This window comes from Perna viridis, chromosome 2 (assembly GCF_037379345.1).
Source record: "Perna viridis isolate PV_CMFRI_1.1 ecotype Kerala chromosome 2, ASM3737934v1, whole genome shotgun sequence".
NCBI classification, from domain to species: Eukaryota; Metazoa; Mollusca; class Bivalvia; order Mytilida; family Mytilidae; genus Perna; species Perna viridis.
The window spans coordinates 46,541,474-46,558,617 of record NC_142446.1 but is presented as its reverse complement, the minus strand read 5'-3'; the positions used below and the strand labels follow the sequence as shown (position 1 = coordinate 46,558,617).

General features: G+C 31.8%; 3 protein-coding genes across 7 annotated transcripts in view; 1 reads left to right on the top strand and 2 right to left on the bottom strand.

Moving 5' to 3' along the window:
• The window catches only part of LOC148625374 (uncharacterized), a 342,046-nt gene that overhangs the window by 73,980 nt on the left and 250,922 nt on the right, over positions 1-17,144 (bottom strand). The gene's annotated exons all lie outside the window — the stretch shown is intronic.
• LOC148625385 (collagen alpha-1(XII) chain-like) lies at positions 770-4,019 on the bottom strand. Of its 2 annotated transcripts, XM_088568867.1 has the most exons (4): positions 3,883-4,019; positions 2,678-3,241; positions 1,410-1,467; positions 770-828 (listed from the first exon to the last, which is right to left on the bottom strand). In XM_088568867.1, the coding sequence occupies exons 1-3, from the start codon at positions 3,947-3,949 to the stop codon at positions 1,427-1,429; spliced, it is 672 nt and encodes a 223-aa protein (XP_088424993.1). In that variant the 5' UTR covers positions 3,950-4,019; the 3' UTR covers positions 770-828; positions 1,410-1,426. The 2 variants fall into 2 exon arrangements, with proteins under 2 accessions (XP_088424993.1, XP_088424994.1); XM_088568868.1 differs by lacking the exon at positions 1,410-1,467.
• LOC148625384 (uncharacterized) overlaps positions 5,734-17,144 on the top strand; it is a 59,430-nt gene continuing 48,019 nt past the window's right edge. For 2 of the 3 annotated variants that reach the window (XM_088568864.1, XM_088568863.1), the window contains exons 1-6: positions 5,734-5,841; positions 9,759-10,047; positions 12,312-12,387; positions 12,929-13,025; positions 15,405-15,496; positions 17,112-17,141. In XM_088568864.1, coding sequence (XP_088424990.1) covers positions 9,847-10,047; positions 12,312-12,387; positions 12,929-13,025; positions 15,405-15,496; positions 17,112-17,141 — 496 coding nt within the window. In that variant the 5' untranslated portion in view covers positions 5,734-5,841; positions 9,759-9,846. The remainder of the gene's footprint in view (positions 5,842-9,758; positions 10,048-12,311; positions 12,388-12,928; positions 13,026-15,404; positions 15,497-17,111; positions 17,142-17,144) is intronic. The other variant, XM_088568865.1, reaches the window with a different exon arrangement.

Below are 17,144 nucleotides of genomic sequence, written 5' to 3'. Positions count from 1 at the left end.
TCGAAATAGCAAAATGATCACATGTAGAGTTTTCGTTTACGACATACAGGTTCGGATCAGAGATCGATGGCATGCTGAATAAAACGTCACTGTTTTCACGGGTTATTACAACGTCGAGGGCGTGGCCACGGACTTGAAGTGATCCCATGACATGTTGCTGAAGACCATGATCACGGAGTGTTTCAATAATCTTGTAGAATAATTGTTATTCAAATCGCCAGATGAAAATTTAGATCGCCAGTAATTACGATACCCCCCTGGACGACAGCTAAATTGTCCAAGAAGTTAGACCACTGTTAAAAAAATGTTGATGTGTTATATTGATTTCCTTTCGATGGAGGGGTCGATGAACAACGCAAAGGTGGAAGTGTCTACCGGTAGCATTTACTGTTATTGCTATAACCACAAAGTATGTGTAGTTTGTATCATGAGGAATTGGTTTAAGTTTGAGAACACAGTTATGTACTATGGTCACACCACCACCTCTCCGTTTACAAAGAGCAACATGCTGTATTTCATAACCAGTGGGCACTAGTTCTTTTAGAACAGATTTGTTGAGCTCTTCACCGAGCCATGTTTCAGTCAATGCAAAAAGATCGATTTGATTTGATGTGATGAAATCACACAAAGATAATGCCTTCTTCTTTACCGATCTACAGTTAAGTGTGATGAGTGATAAAGTTTTCCCATTGTTAAACCTATTATAACATCGTTGGCAAGTTGTTATATACATTTTGGAGAAATTAAAATTTTTAATAAGATGAACAAATTACAAGTTCATATCTTTATTTCAACCAAGGAACCACTGTAATGCAGGTGTTGTGATGACTGAAAAAAAAAAACGAACAAATCACAATATAAAATCTGTACATTGACTTTCTATAGATTTCGGAACTTTCAAATGAAAATAATTAATGAAGTTTATTTGACTTTATTTATGAAATACCTGGTATTCATTTTTTTAATCTCCACAGAAATGAAGGAAAAGAAAAGTGGAAATGCCGAAGTGCCAATGAAAATTGGGGATATCAAAGAGGATAAATCCATCGTCAAAACACGTCCGATAACATATACAATGTAACTGACGAGAACGATTAAAAAAGAACACAAAAAATAAAATAAACAAAGCCGAGCAAAATCCCACAAAAACTGGACAAAGTGATGCCCCCACACTCCGCATAAACACAACTGTTCAGCCAAAGTAGGGCTACCCTAGAAACATGTTTGTGTCTGGGAGATACAGATGATGCCCGAACATGAAAAAATTTTCTATTGACAGCACAATAACAAACTTCTCATTGAGCAAAGTTGATTTTCTATCAATCCTCCATAAGCATATGCATGAAGAAGAACACATATAGACGAACATATTTTAAAAAGTCTTGTACTTAGAAAATAAGATTTCTTACCACCATGCTGATTTGGATCAAGTATCATCAGCAAAATCCTGGCGTGTCACAAAAGTTGCTGCAAGTTTTTTCAAATGAAAAATTAGATTTGTTTCCCTCCAAAAAATTAAAGGGAGTTTCCCCTCTATGGATAAATGCACTTTCACGAAGTTAATAGGTGCAAGCGTTTTTGAGTTGTTGTGCATAAACATGCGGGGAGGATGGGCGGACAGTCGGGTGAGTTAGAAGTAATGTGCCCCAACTTTTAGTTGCGTGATAAAAAGAAACCTGGGTGAACTCTGTATGTTCCAAGAGTAATCAAGGGAACCAAGGTTATAGCGGTAATCAAAAGAATGTAATCCGGGGACAAAGACCAGACATGGAAAACAGACATACACAACAAAGAACATAAAGTAACTAAAATCATACATACAAAGTAACAAAAGCAAAAGAGCAACTCGGACTCAACTAAAAACTGGGACAGGTGCACCGGTAGGGTAAGCGTCGTCTGCTTTTCTAGAAACACCCGCCGAGTCCGGGGTAGACAAAAGAGGAAAGGAAAAGTATGAGTTGAATGAATCAGTTTTCATGGTGCAGATGGATACACCATAACGATCCACGAGTTCATGGTGACGACCATAAAACTTCTGTAGTGATGACTTCAATCTTGTAGAAACATAACCCTGTTCCAGAAGCCTATTTATTAGAGTTCTAGCGCGATACAAAAAAGTCTGCGTAGTTTCGGCAAGCTCTGGCATAACGTATGAGTTCTGATATAAATACTCCATACGCAGGTGCTGAAGGGATGTTGTCACAGATGAAAGGAAAATTAACAATTCTGAATGAAAAGTCATCACGTTTGTCGTAAAGTGTGGTCAATAGTTTTCCTTTACCATCGATTTCTAAGTGTAGATCAAGATATGTGGCTGACTTCAAAGTGTCTGTAGTATCCTTTATCTCAAGTTCTTTGGGGTAGATGCGATGTATCAAATTCCCGAAACTAATATTGTTTAACTTTAAAACGTCATCTATATATCGGAAACTGAGATAAAAAGATCTATCTAAACGATTTTTTTTTTCTTTCGCATGAGCTGGGAAATGAAAACTCCATGCACTGGGAGCAGATTGGATTTGCTTCGTCCTCGGTCAATATAATCTGAACAGGTCCATATATAACGCATTGACTTCGTTTTAAGTCCATACTTTCTAAATACTATATGCTATGCATTGATCGAGTTAGGCGTTATGTTTAAATGAGACGTGGACATTTTTGATAACATTATACAAACCATCTTTGTTGCATGCCAAGTCATTTATCGTTTCTGCTATAGTTGAGAGTTCGTTGAAATTCTGTACATTAAAGACATATCCAGGCATTGATGCCATGTCGGTAAGCTCTTGTTGGTCAGTATTACTTCCAATACCAATGGTGATTACTTTAATATGCTTCTCTTTGTAGAAATAAGCTTGCTTTGCAGTGCTATCTCTATTCCCAGAGATTCCGTCCGTCAACACCACCATGATGTCATGAGCGTCTGATCTGTCCCCTCCTTCGGGGACAAATACGTTTTTTAGAACAAATTCTAGAGCTACTCCCGTCTGTGTTCCACCGCCTGTGTAATGAATTTTCATAATTGTGTCCTGGAGAGTTGCAGTGTCGTTAATTTGACCTAGTTTTATAGAGTAGATGGCGGTGTTATCAAACGTAGCAACGCCGACTGAAACATCGTCTGGACCGATCGTTAAATTGGTTATCATCTGTGCTGTGAAGCTTAGCATCTTTTTGAAATTTGTTACACCTACACTTCCAGACGCATCCAGAAGGAAAATAATATCAGCTTTTTGGATACAACCTAAGATATAAATATCTCTACAGATACATATATTATATACTACAACTAATAGAAATAATAGAAAGTGCTTGCATGTAATATATATTTTTCATTTATTTAATACTAAGTTACCAGAGAAACGAACATTCAAAACTTGGTTTTTGTAATTATTTATTTTGTTTTAATAATTGATATTATTTCCGTTTCCTAAAATCCTATCGCTAGTATCAGTAATCTATTGAAAAATAAACTTTGTATCGGTAGGACGCTTACCCTACCGGTGCACCTGGTCCATGCTCCCAGTTTTTAGTGGAGTCCGAGTTGCTTATTTGCTTTTGTTACTTTGTATGTATGATTTTAATCATTTTATGTACTTTGTTCTGTATGTCTGTTTTCCATGTCTGGTCTTTGTCCCTGGATTACAATCTTTTGATTACCGCTATAACCTTGGTTCCCTTTCTGGTTTACTCTTTCAATCGATGCATCGTTTTGTTTGTCATAAAATGTATGTAACTTTTCATTAGTAGTTATTGTTTCACTCAAATTACCGGTGAGTTCTTTACATGTACGATGTTAACTGATCGTGAACGTATTTCCAACATGATCCGGAAATTTCTACACATTTAGATTATTTAACTTATTGTATAAACATTTATTCTTACCATGACTTTGACGAATTGTTAAAGCTATCAGTGTAAACAAAGCCAAGATTACTAAGAAGCACTTCATTGTCGTGTATGCCTTCTTATCAATGATAATACAAAGATATAAGAATATATGTTAACTCTGTATGTATGTGTGTAATAGTAAAATTGAAATGAAAGCGACATTCAAAACTTGATAGTCAAGGACAAAGCGGGACTAGTATTCAGATGTACCGGTTGCCGGGGTAATCATCCAGTTCGGCTTTTTTATATGTAAAGGACATATGAAGCGTCAAAGTCTTGAATATACCGTCACTTCTTTACACTACAGAGACAACCTGCCCTCGTCAACAATTTTCATGATTGATAAAAACCAGCATTATGCTACTTGATTAAAGTGACTGTTAATGAAAATATGTGTTCATACGCTGTATTTTTCCTTTGTTTATGGAAATATGTTATCAGAAGTGAAAATCTTGTAAATCCTTTTCTGCTTCATCATAATAAATAAATAAATAAATAAATAAATAAATGTGTATTGTATGTATCTGGGTAGACTTAGAAATCCTTGATACACGTACCAGGGATTTCAATTTTGCATATTTTTATTTATTTAACCAGGCAGATGCTAATGAATGGTGATTCATGCATTTCTTAATCCCAACTATTTTTTTATTGCAAATTCTTCCGTAGGTCCCATAGAAACTGTATTAGAAAATATAAATGAAAATAAAAGTAGTCCACAGGAGATATTAAAACTTAAAAAGTGTTCGTGTTTTACTACAGAAATAGTACGGGAAAAAGTTCTCGCCAGAATTTTACACTATAAACAGTCAAAAAATATTTCAAGATATATAGGAGATCCCAAATATTTTTTTATTGGAGAGCTTTCAGTAGGCCTCATGCATAGAAGATGTATTCAATAATAAAAGTGAAAATGGAAGTCGTTAACTAGAGATATTAAGTAGCCACCTTTGTAAGAATCATGCAAATTCTGTAAAATGTGATACACCTAAAAAAAAAAAAAGGCTATGGCAAGCCAAAGTGGACAAAAATGCCTATTTATAATTCAATTATAAATATTTATAATTCAATTATAAATAGGCATTTTTGTCCACTTTGGCTTGCCATAAAAGGCTACATATTTTTATTGTTGTTATTAAGTTGCTTTATAATTCTATATGAAAAAAAATGTGTATTTGTTCATTCCAACCTTTCAGCTCTTAGGAGATAATCCACAATAGTTTCTATTGTATTTCAGTGTTGTTTACAGGTTGTCTCCCTTAATTTTGAATTCTACAGTACATTCTATATAATTTTTATCTCCTATGAACAGGGGTTATATGAAATGCAACATACATGCATTAATTCATGATTACTTAAGCATTTCAAAATATATATATATATATCAAAAATAAAAGCATGTAGGCTTTCCAACCATAAAATCACACATTGCATGGTTCTAGGCTGGAGGAGTCCTTAACACTTAGATATGGTTTAAGTTCTACAAAAAAAAAAAATAAAATAAAATAAAACAAAAAATAAAAACAAAAACAAAAAAAGGAAAACTTCCCGAATGAAGAGTCCCAACAAATGTATTTCTACAGTTTCATTGATTATGATGAATAACTCCCTGTCCCTGTTTGTGTGTTTGTTTGTTTGTTTTTTTTTTTTAGACAGAACCATATTTAACTGCTTGCATTGTAATGGATAGATACAGAACATAAAATGTCTCCCACATATTTCGGGGAAATTTTTACATGTAGGTAGTATATTGTACAATTTAAATTTAACAACTTTTTTTCCGAATTTATCAACCCATAAAGTTTTAAAATTGCCGCCACATCAGAGTATTATCCAATCATATATCTCGATACGAAACTCCTTTGGACACGACTTTGTTTAAACATGGCGTCAAAATAAAGAAAAGAAGAGGAATGTTAATGTTCTTTGAGTTCTACTGTTTTTCGAGTATTTGTAAGTAATTTTCTCGAAATTTTTACAGTTAATCAATCATATTTTACAGTCTTTTCCACATAAATCTCTGACAACAAACCGAAGCTCAAAAATTTTAATGAAATTATTTGGCATATATTTGAAAACTTGAGTCACTTGTGTGAGAAAATGAGGATCATTTTAATGGTAAATTTTTCAAAGTACATGTAGTATTTGCATCTGACATAAGATATTTCAGTATTATCTGTTATTTACAGTCCTGTTTAAAGACATTATATAAAACTTCAATATATATTGCATATGAAAGTACATTTATCATTTTTTTTCTCACTATAATGCAATCATGTTTTCAACAATCCAAATTGCATACCTGAGATAGAATTGAAACAGAAACTCTCCAACCTATAAACATTATCAAAACTAGAAATCCTTCACACTCTTATACTTAATCAGTGACCATATAATCTAAACATCCCAGACATAATTTTAAATGTCCTTAAATTATACTGAAAAAATGCTGTTTTCTGTATGGTCATCCTATATAGAAACACAAAAATACACCTACATATGTACATGTAGCACAGTGTAGATATATATTCATGTATGAACTACCTTAACATGCACCAGTTATATTTGCATTGAACAGAAATAAATATTTTCAAATAAATATTTCCCCTGTGGTGCCTCATGAGATTCTATTTTTAGCACAACTTCAAGTGTGCTATTGAGATCAAGTCCAAGTTAATGACAAATTTATGTCATTATTTCACAGTTATATTTAGTATTGGTCTCTGAGGAGTTCATTGATAGCATAAATGATGTTTTCAAGATCGTAAATATTGCCGACATGCAACTACAAAATGTAGTGACACTGGTAGTGACCAAATTACACACATTTGGTTTACACCGATGTACAATAAATAAAGATAGATAACTTTTTATGTCATTTTGATACAAATTTAATGAGAAGTAAAAGAATTTTCCCAGCAAAAATTTTTACCAGAATTTGAACATTGTAGACCTTAAACCATGTGCATTAAAGGCACGCTTGACTACATGTAAATGTCAAATGATCAACCCTTACTCCACTTGCCTGATCAGTGTAATTGTCGAATCAGGTGATTGTTGACTCCTGTTGAGACTCCTTGTAATTAGCTTGGGGTAATAAAATAGTCACTTTTGCCACTTGAACCAATGTTGGACTTCCAGCTCTTCATGTTTTTTGTACTTTCAAAGATTTCAGGTGACGAAATGAGACTAGATTATTTTCGTCTTTCTTAAAAGTCTTTCGTCAATGCCAAAAATGATGAGTGCTAGAAAAATCACTGATAATAAATGTGCAATGCAGTAAAGTAACATCGTTTCATTACAGACTAACCTGAAATAATCTTACATGTATTTCAAAACAATGTACAAGAGTACTTTGCTAGATAAGGCAAAAGAGCAACTCTCATGCAAAATCATATTTTTGGTAATTTAGGCCAATGTTAAAATTAAGTTTGTTTCCCCAAGTCCCAACTATAAAAAACAGCTGCGGACTCAAAAAATTTTGTTTGAGTTCTGAGTCCAAAATTTTTTATCTTGGGCGTTCTTAGGTATGATCACACCTGTTTCTGAACTTGGGCCATACTTTAGAACTTACTGGCTGGCATCAGAATAGTTTGTCAACATCCGTAACAGAGTTCATGGTAACATGTCTATATGCAACCCTGAGACTTGATTTTTAATGTGGTCACAAGTTTTTGTTTTATTGTGTGTACCGGAACACTTACATTTTTCTCACGTGCATAAAGTTAAAAAAACTGTGTAATTATCGATCAAAGTCTGATCCTTCAAGGTTTGTTGAGCTTAATGAGATTAGCTGGTAATTATCAATTAACTAGTGTTTGGTGAAAGTGACAATTGCCCAAGTATAAACTACAGTTCTCAACAGGTGTCCTATTTTTGTTTACACTATCACTTAATTCACTAATCAGGCATGTGCTCTGGACTAATCATACATGTACATGTATGTAGCTTTAGTGGGCACGATTGACGAGAAGGTCAATAAAAATCTAATGTCAATCTTAACCCTTGAGATGCTATGCATAAATATTGTCATTTGGATATTTTTATTTACGTTTGCTACGTGTGACTATTATTGTTTTCGGTAATCAATTGTTTATGGTTATTCCTAAACAACAGAGGGAAATTCGGCAGCATTAATAATGGAAATAAATTCTAGAAGTTTTGATTGGTTGAAATCTTGTGTATTTTCAAGTTTCTCAGATGTTTTAATGAGTAACAAAGATAAAATCGAGAGTAGATATGTGTTAGATGAAAAATGTCTCAAAATGGCAGTTGCTGATTGGAGTGATGATGATGATGATGATGAAGTCACCTATTTTTTCCATTAATAAGGATGACAATGAAGCTTAGTTGGAACATTTTGAACTGAAAGAAATAAATTGAAAACAAAATATACTTTGCAATATGCCCTAAGTGATTGTTTACTGAATTCTAATAAGGATTGTTCGAGAAACAGATATGCAGAAACGAGGGCCAAGGATAATTTTTTTCAGCTTTCCTTTGACGTTTTCATATTTGTGAGTTTTTGACTTACCTGTGCCATACCTTGATATTTACCTTTGACTTTTTATCTTTTATATGTGTGAAAAATGTTTTCTGAAGTTTTATGTTTACATGTGTTTAATTATTATGAAGTGCTATGTTTATGGAATTATTCAAAATATTAAATCATCAAAACTTATATTATCTCACAATTATTTGTACCTGGACAGGTAAAAATTGCTAATGGAAACAAACTAATTTGAAAATATGAAACTCTAGAACCCAACAGTACTTTTACATATAACTTTTCTTGGTCTAAGATAAATAACATCAAAGATATGCTCATTCAAACATGGTAAGCACAATAAGTCATTTTTTTTCAATTTTTTATTCAGCAGAATTATGCAATAAGACAATAGAAAATAGCATAGCAGCTTAAGGGTTAATTTTGGCAGTAAAATATTATTAGTGTTTATTTTGTACATTAAAGTTGGGTGTAAACTAAATGTGGGTAATTGGTCTCTACAGATCCAGTTGTTGCTTCTCAGCAATGTTTAAAATCTTGAGACAATTATTTATTCTATCAATGAACTCCTTAGAGCTCCATACTAAAGATAACTGAAATAATTACATGAAAATGACATAACATTCCTAATTTAGGCAACATTGGGAAAGTATTTCTTCTGTCCAGTATTTCATAAGCTGGTGCATTTCCACACCTACATCTGCACTGTGCCAGATGTATATCTGTGTGTAGTTTTTCTTATCATTGTGTACATAACTTAAACAGATTTATTTTTGGCTTGTTTCAAATGCTTTAGTGATCTTTTCAAGCTACATGTACATTCTATTTTATTTTTATTTACCTAGATAGATCACTAGATTCATGACTGTGATTGTTAATGAAACTATAAACAAGTTGTAAATATAGTTGATTATCATTCTATCAATCAATCTGCTGAAGATGACAACTTACTGCAAGGTTATGTTTCATTTTGGTTGGTTAAACATTAGAATCTTCTGAACAACTAGCAGTAGTCCTGAACTCATCCCATTTTTTATTGGACTCACACTCACAAAATATTTTTTGGACTCACTTTTTGAAAAAAATGGTGAATCTAGGACTACCTACATGTTCATGTACCTACCCACCTTCAAAAATGTGGGTAGGGGTATGGAGAAACATGCATTTTGTAAATTGTGGCCTTACATGTATAATTTTTGTATAATATCTGATTATAAGGTGATTTTTTTAGTTGAAATGTGAGGCACACTCAAGTCCCACTCTAGCCCATAGCATTGTAACAAAATCTGAATTCAAGCAAACAAATATTTGTCTATGAATGCTTTGTACAATTTTGATTGCTTTCATTTCATTCAAATTACAGAATCACAAACTAAGAACTTTCTTCCAAACTTGAAGACAAAAAGATGTAAAGAATACAAAAAAATAAATAAAGATCTAAACATTCAGCTATGGGAGATAGATATGGCAGATCCCCAGATATTTACATGCCTTTCCCTATTGATCATGAAAGGCTTGGAGCTCAGAGGATGCAGAAATTACAAAAACAGATAGACAAAATGGAGGAAGAACAGAAGCAAAGACAGCAGTTGATTGAAGAATTGGCAAAGATGAGTGAGACAAAGAAAAAGAAGGAACAAGATAGACTGCTGGTAAAGATGCCATTTTTTTATATCCCTCACAAACACATTTGTACTATAGGGATGTGATGCTATCTTTTATCATTTATTGCTGACCATCTGTGTGTCTGTCAGGAATGATATTCAGCTCATTCTCATGACCTATTAAGTCCTTATTTTATATTTACCAGGTGACTTAAAATTCATAGGTTTTCACAGTTGTTCAGTACATATGTACATCACTGTATTATTAATTACTTATCTGTATGATTCTCAGTACCATTCCTGTTTTAGTTTACAATATAACGAGAATAGGTGTAGTAAATATGTCAAAGAGACAACAACCCCACCGGGATGAAAATGTAAGCCTATGACCACCCACTAAAGTTTCTGTTTGATAAATTCATAATGATTTGAAGGAGTATTGTGAACATGATTTTTGTCTGTGTTACTTTTTATTTCAACTTTATTTATGGTATTTTGCTGGTGATGTTGTAAATGTTTGTTACATCAACATTGTTGAGAGATTGTTAACGACATTAGTATGGTATGGACGTGTTTTGCCAGTTTGTGAGGTTATTGAATGATTTATATCTAAATTAACAGTTTGTCTGTGGCTTTACATGTACATGTATACGATGATGATGTTGATGATATGTGGATGCAACCAAATACATGTAAATGTATGTTTTTTTGGTTTACGATTATTCAGAATCAAAATACCTTACATGTATGTCACCGGTTTATGTCAGGAACTTCCGTACTGTTTCTGAATGAATACACAGAATATAGTCCATATATAATTCCTTTTATATCAATTAAAATATATCTTTTAAAATCAGTAAATATGTTTCAGGCAATTATTCAGCTTAATTATTATGATATTCTTTCATTGCTACAAATAAAATTAAGATCCAGATGAAGTTTTGAGGGATTTCGTCTGAATATAGCTGAAATATTGCTGCTCGGACGTTAAATCCCAACAATCAATCAATCAATCTTTTTTGGCCTTCAAAGATGTTCAGTAATAAATTTGCTATAAAGAAATTTTTTTTTCAAAATGTGTCTCAAGAAGCATTAAAAGCGTAAAGCATGTTCTGTTGAGCACACTAACCAGTCAAAGTCTTCTTCCTTTTATCAATATTTCACATGTTTATTTGACAAACAGGAAGGGAAGAGCAGAAATTTTAGGTAAAATTGGCAGGAAAATTGAAATAGATAAAAAGCATCTATTTTTTTAAATCTTGTATATATCAAGGAAATCATTTTGTGAGCAGAATATTTGAATGTAATTGCCTATTAATTTTTGGACAAGTTTAAAAAAGGTGATATGAAACAGTATTTGTAAATATGTTTGAACTGGATACTGCTAAGCTATTGATCTAAATATCATGCCCATACTTTTTTTTTTTAAAATCCTGCATTAGAGGGGAACTCCTACAAAATCTGTGAAAAAATTTAGAATCTGCCACATAAAAATGTAAGATTTGTGGTAGGTTTTTGGTTAAAATTAATATATTTCTGTAAAAAAGTATGAAATATTTAAATTTTTACTTAAACAATTTTTTAACATAAAAAACCCCACATGAGACCATGTCTGTTCGTGAACTTATTTTCAAAAGTTTACAGGTAGCATATCTTTGAAACCAGTCAGTATTAAAGATTAACATTCAGTTTAAACATTTAAGAAAAAAAAAGCAATTCTGAATTATATTGAAAATGCAAATTTATGATTACAGTTTTATTTAACATCATGTTGTCTATGAGATTGTGTTTTGTACTATTTTCACAAGCATCGAAAACCTCCAGTGCTTACAGCACTTTGATTCTACATTGGACTTTTTCACAAGCTTTTCTTACTAAAGAAAGTTTACTAAGCATAGGACCCAAAATAACTTTTTACACATCAATGCGTTGTACCTTCAACTGTTAAATGTGCATACGGTATTAGATGAGCATAGATTTATTGCCAAGTAACATGGCAGGGTGTCATTTAATGCCTTAGTCAATGGAAACTCACTGCTTAACTTGATGATCTAAACTTTGTAGATATTATGAGTCTACATTCTCATCAATTTCAACCAAAAATATCTGCTTTGCACTGCAAAATATAATTTACTGGCACTGAATTTAAAGATGTCAGAAACTTCATCTAGGTGTTATGTATTTTTGGCAGAATTTCTACTTCCTGTCTAATAAAATTCGACCATTTCTGTCTTTGACTCATTTTTCATTTCTTCAGTGTTGTACTACTATTGTTAAAGTTGATGAATATGTACCGGTATATACATTTACAGGTGAAGTATAATAAGAGTAATTTACTGACAGATGAAATGAGAAGAGTTTATGGTGATGAAACTGCATCTAAATTAGGTAAGTCTGTGCAGACATAGAAATAGTAGCCTGCCCGCATGCCCGAGACTGGATATTTTTTGTCAGGGCTGGCTAATTTTAGCACAAATCTATATAACCATATACATGTAGTAAATATATTGAAAAATTGTATTCAGGATTGGCTAGAATTTGAGTGAGTATCCTACCGTGGTCTATGTGCACTGTTTAACTTTATACGTACATGATGTGCATTATATAAGTGGAAATATGTGGGCATGTTACATTCTTTAAAGCAAGGATGGCTTCATTTATGATTAAGTGATGACTAGACATAAACCAGTGCCAGTAGATTCCTGTTACTTTTTAAAATATGTACATGTATTTCTTTGAATTTGAAAACCTGATGATTTCTTCTTGAAAATGTTCAGTCACTGCCCTAAGTTCAGTATCATGGAAAACATGACATTTAGTTTTTTCAGCATTTGACTAGTTGCACAAAGGCGGTACTGTCTTTTGTAACTGAATTATTCTGCCGGTGTTAGAGGACTTGCTGTGCAATTCAATCTAATGTTGTTTTCAGGGAAAGTATCTGTAGAGCCTAAACTAGTGAATAATGTTGTATCCCAGAGAACAAAGGAATATGCTGAACGTCAACAACAAATGTCATTGGAGGCCAAGTATGTCCTTATCTTATAGTCATGTATTAACTACTTTCAGTGTACAGAAATAATTAGCTGCACTTTGTATTTTACTTTGTTCTTTACAATGCATTCCTTATCCAGCATTACTTACAGGATGAGTAATTGGAAAGAGTGAATAACCAAAATATGATCATGAGTGCCACAGAACACTAAGATTTAACAAGTATGAATTAAATTTTAAATTTTCAAGTATTTTTGTTACTAGCTATAAAATTTTATATTTTGGTCTTTCATGATAACCAATTTTAATTGTCCTATTTATTTTATATTGTAAAGTACTTAAATTCATGGATACCAATTTTCGTGGATTAGGGAAGTAACACAAGTTCCTTGATTCTTGAATTTTTAGTTTTCTGGTCTTCAGTACACACATCAATGGGATTCTCCTTTTCGTTTGGGAACTAACTTCTGTGGTTAGGCTTACCCACAAAAACCAAAATTGGTACCCCTCGAACAATAGTGCTTTCACAGTATAGATTTTCTCTATACTTTATTGCTATTTTTTACATAAGTATTAAGTATCAGTCTTTGTAAGAATCATGCAAATTCTGTAATATATGATACACCCCAAAAAAGGCTATACATTTTTATTTTTGTTATTAAGTTGCTTTATAGGTCTATATGAAGAAATGTTTAATCATTCATTGAAATCTGTCTGCTCTTAGCAGATAATTAAGATTGAAAATCCAATGGTTTTTGCTGTATTTCAATGTCATTTACAGAGTTTTCTCCCTTAATTTTGAATTCTACAGTACATTCTATATAATTTTTATCTCTTAAGAACAAGGGTTCTGTGAAAATTCGCATGTTAATTTTCTGTTTATTATAACATTTTAAACAAAATATCAAAAATAAAAATATATATATGCTTTCCAACCATGAATCACATTTTGCATTATTCTTAGCTGAAGTGCTACTTCAATTTTTTTAACATTGGATTGATATACTTGTTATGATGTTTTGGCAGGAGAAAGTCCAAGAGTGAAATTACCAAATTTATTTCACAGTGTGAATTATCAAATTATTTTTCAAGGAACACTACAGAGTTAGAAACAGTTCCCACCAGCCCAAGACTGGTATTGGCAGGGCTGGCTAATTTTAGCAAAAATTTATATAGCCATATAGTAAATATATTGAAAAATTGCATTCAGGACTGGCTAGAATTTGAGTGAGTTTCCCACCCAGAACATTATCTATATAGTAAATAATATTCCATTGTTAGGTTTTCATTGTAATTTTCTTAAAGCTTGACTATTAGACGTTTTATTTAATAGATAATAGTGATTTATTACTTCAATAAGATAAAATTTTTATTTCGATTTGTCTTGCTTCCTGCTACAGCAGCAAATAGAGATATACAATTGAAAATGATTTTTCAGTAAGTTTTTATAATAATTTATTTGATCCTCTATGACATGATCTTGACTAAAAATTGTGAAACAATTGGTGAATAAACCAGATTTTATCTATTTAAGCTGTTGTTGCTTGATCCTGTGTTTATGAATAAATAAAGTTAATGGAATTCCATACTTTAATGTTTAATCATAATCTTTTTCACAAGCTTTTCCCATTAAACCTTAAGGAGGTAGACCTAGGGTAAGGGACACAACTCGTGAAATCAATGATATGTTTGTATTATATTCAATTTCACCAACGCCTCTCAAGCTTTTGTTTGAAGCAGAATAAAATGAATCCAAGTTAATTAGATGCTTACATAGGATTGATATAAAATGCTGAATACAAACGTTTGAATGATTCTTAAGATTTATGTCCTTTACTCGAGTTCTACCTCCTTTAATGCATGTACTTTGTTTTATAAGTGTAAATCATAATTTGATCGAAAGATTGAAATAGCCTCATGAAAGAGAAATTACACTGTAAATGCACATGTTTACAACAAAAACATATTATACAATTCTATTGTTTGTATTGGCAATACAGTTGTTTGTCAATTTTGACACCTCAATTCAACAGACACTAAACCTATTGATTAGAATGAAATAATAATTTTAACTGTGACTGTGAATGAATTATTTCTTCTTCTTTAAAATTTTATAAATTATGTTGCTAATTATGCCATTACATCACCTATGCCAAAGAAGTTAATATATTTTCTTTATTCATGTGTTGAAATATATGAAGTAATCATATGTTATCCTGATGTAAACATGATAATTATATGTAAATAATTACATTTGAAATTATGAGTAATTATGATGTATTCCATTACATTTTAAACAATGTAATCATGATGTATTCCATTTTATTTTTACACTGGGTACCAGTAATAATGATGTAATCAATTACTTTTAAAACCTACATGTAAAGTGAATTCATGTTTTTTCTAACACTTAGATATCTAGTCAAAGAGCGCCAAAGACTACAAGAAGCAAGAGAAAGGGTTCAGGAACAGAGAAGAGTTCTTGCTCAATCTAGTTCTCCTTCTGGTAAGAAAAAATGCTGGGAAGACTTTGATGTACTTGCATTTCTGAAAACTCTTGGACTGTATCATCCTGTTAAGCCACTTACACCAGTTCTGACTCCTAGAACAATAAGAAGGAAAAAAAAGCATAAAGTTTATTACCACCCCACTTATCTTCCATATGCTTTATGGTATTGGTAAAACAATATTGTTTGTTTACACTGTCGATAAAAATAAATAGCAAAATAAGAACAAAAAGCAATTGAAATTGAAAGTTATTACTGGTGCCTTTCAGCTATTTTCCATGAATCATTTTTGTAGCTGTTAAGAATACTGAAATATTTTATAATGCTCTAAATTCAGGATTATGTACCAAAATTGTCACTTTGATTTTCGAACACATTATATGCATATAAAAAAAAAGTGTTGAATTCTAATTACCCACACTTAAGGTTGCAAACTTCAACTTTTTGTAAAGTATTGTAAAAGTATTATCATCTATCAGTATGGATTTTTAATGTTTGTGAGGCTGTTAAACAATGGAATTTAATGAAATGTCAAATTCTTTAACATGTCTATTATTCGAAGATATCTGTAAATTAACAATGTAATCCATAAACAGACAAAATTCTTCTTAATCTTATATAAATATGTGCTTACAAACATACATGTATGTACTTTTACAATACATGTATTCACTATAGATTTGTTGTGGGTAGCAGTAATAATAAACACACTAATTTTGTGCCATCTAACACTAATTCTAATATTACATGCTTTAAAGCTCTTTTATCCACAGCCATGGTCAAAAAGTGATAAACACATGACCAACATTTTGTGCAACACATAGGCTGTGTTTATTCATAAATATGAAGAAACTGGTCATATTAGAATTGAAAAAAATCACAAAAACTCCATTTTATCATTGTTTTACCATGGGCTGGCCATTTATGTGGCTTGGGGTAAAACAATGCAACATAAATGGCTAGCCCGTGGTAAAACAATGATAAAATGGGGTTTTATTACTTATAAATAATGCTGACTATGTTTTTTTCCTGAACTGTAATTACCAGCTTTTAGAATAAAACTATTTTGTTACATACATATAGGCTCAAAATACCTGGTGGATTTGACTTTGTTCTATAATATAAACGTGTAACTGTTTGAAAGATTATACAAAACAAGGAGAAAGCTACATTTTATCGTACATGTAGTAATTTTAACTGATTAATAAGACATTTCTACAAAACAAATGTAATACTTGTACATATTTTGGACAATGGTAAAGAATATTTTGTCCAGACACAGTTTTATTATCAATAATTGATTAAGGTTAATTATGCCCTTTGCTACTTCAAACTTCTATTTTTTTGTTGTGCCATAAAAAAAAGAACAGTAGAATTAAAAAACAAATTTAAAAAAGTTGACTTGAAGTACCTTTGATGTTTTTGATGAACTAAATTTCTACTGTGATCTTGTGTTTTAAAACATGGTTTGCAGTTGCTCAAATCTACAATGTAACTCTGTGATTCAGAATAGGTTTCGGATAATGTATCATAATGTTTGATTTATTTAAAGCATAGCATTTTAACCCCAGGAAGGTAACATTAGGAAGCACTATTTGATACTTCTTTATGTAGGGCATATATTTGATGATGTTCATCTTGAATGTA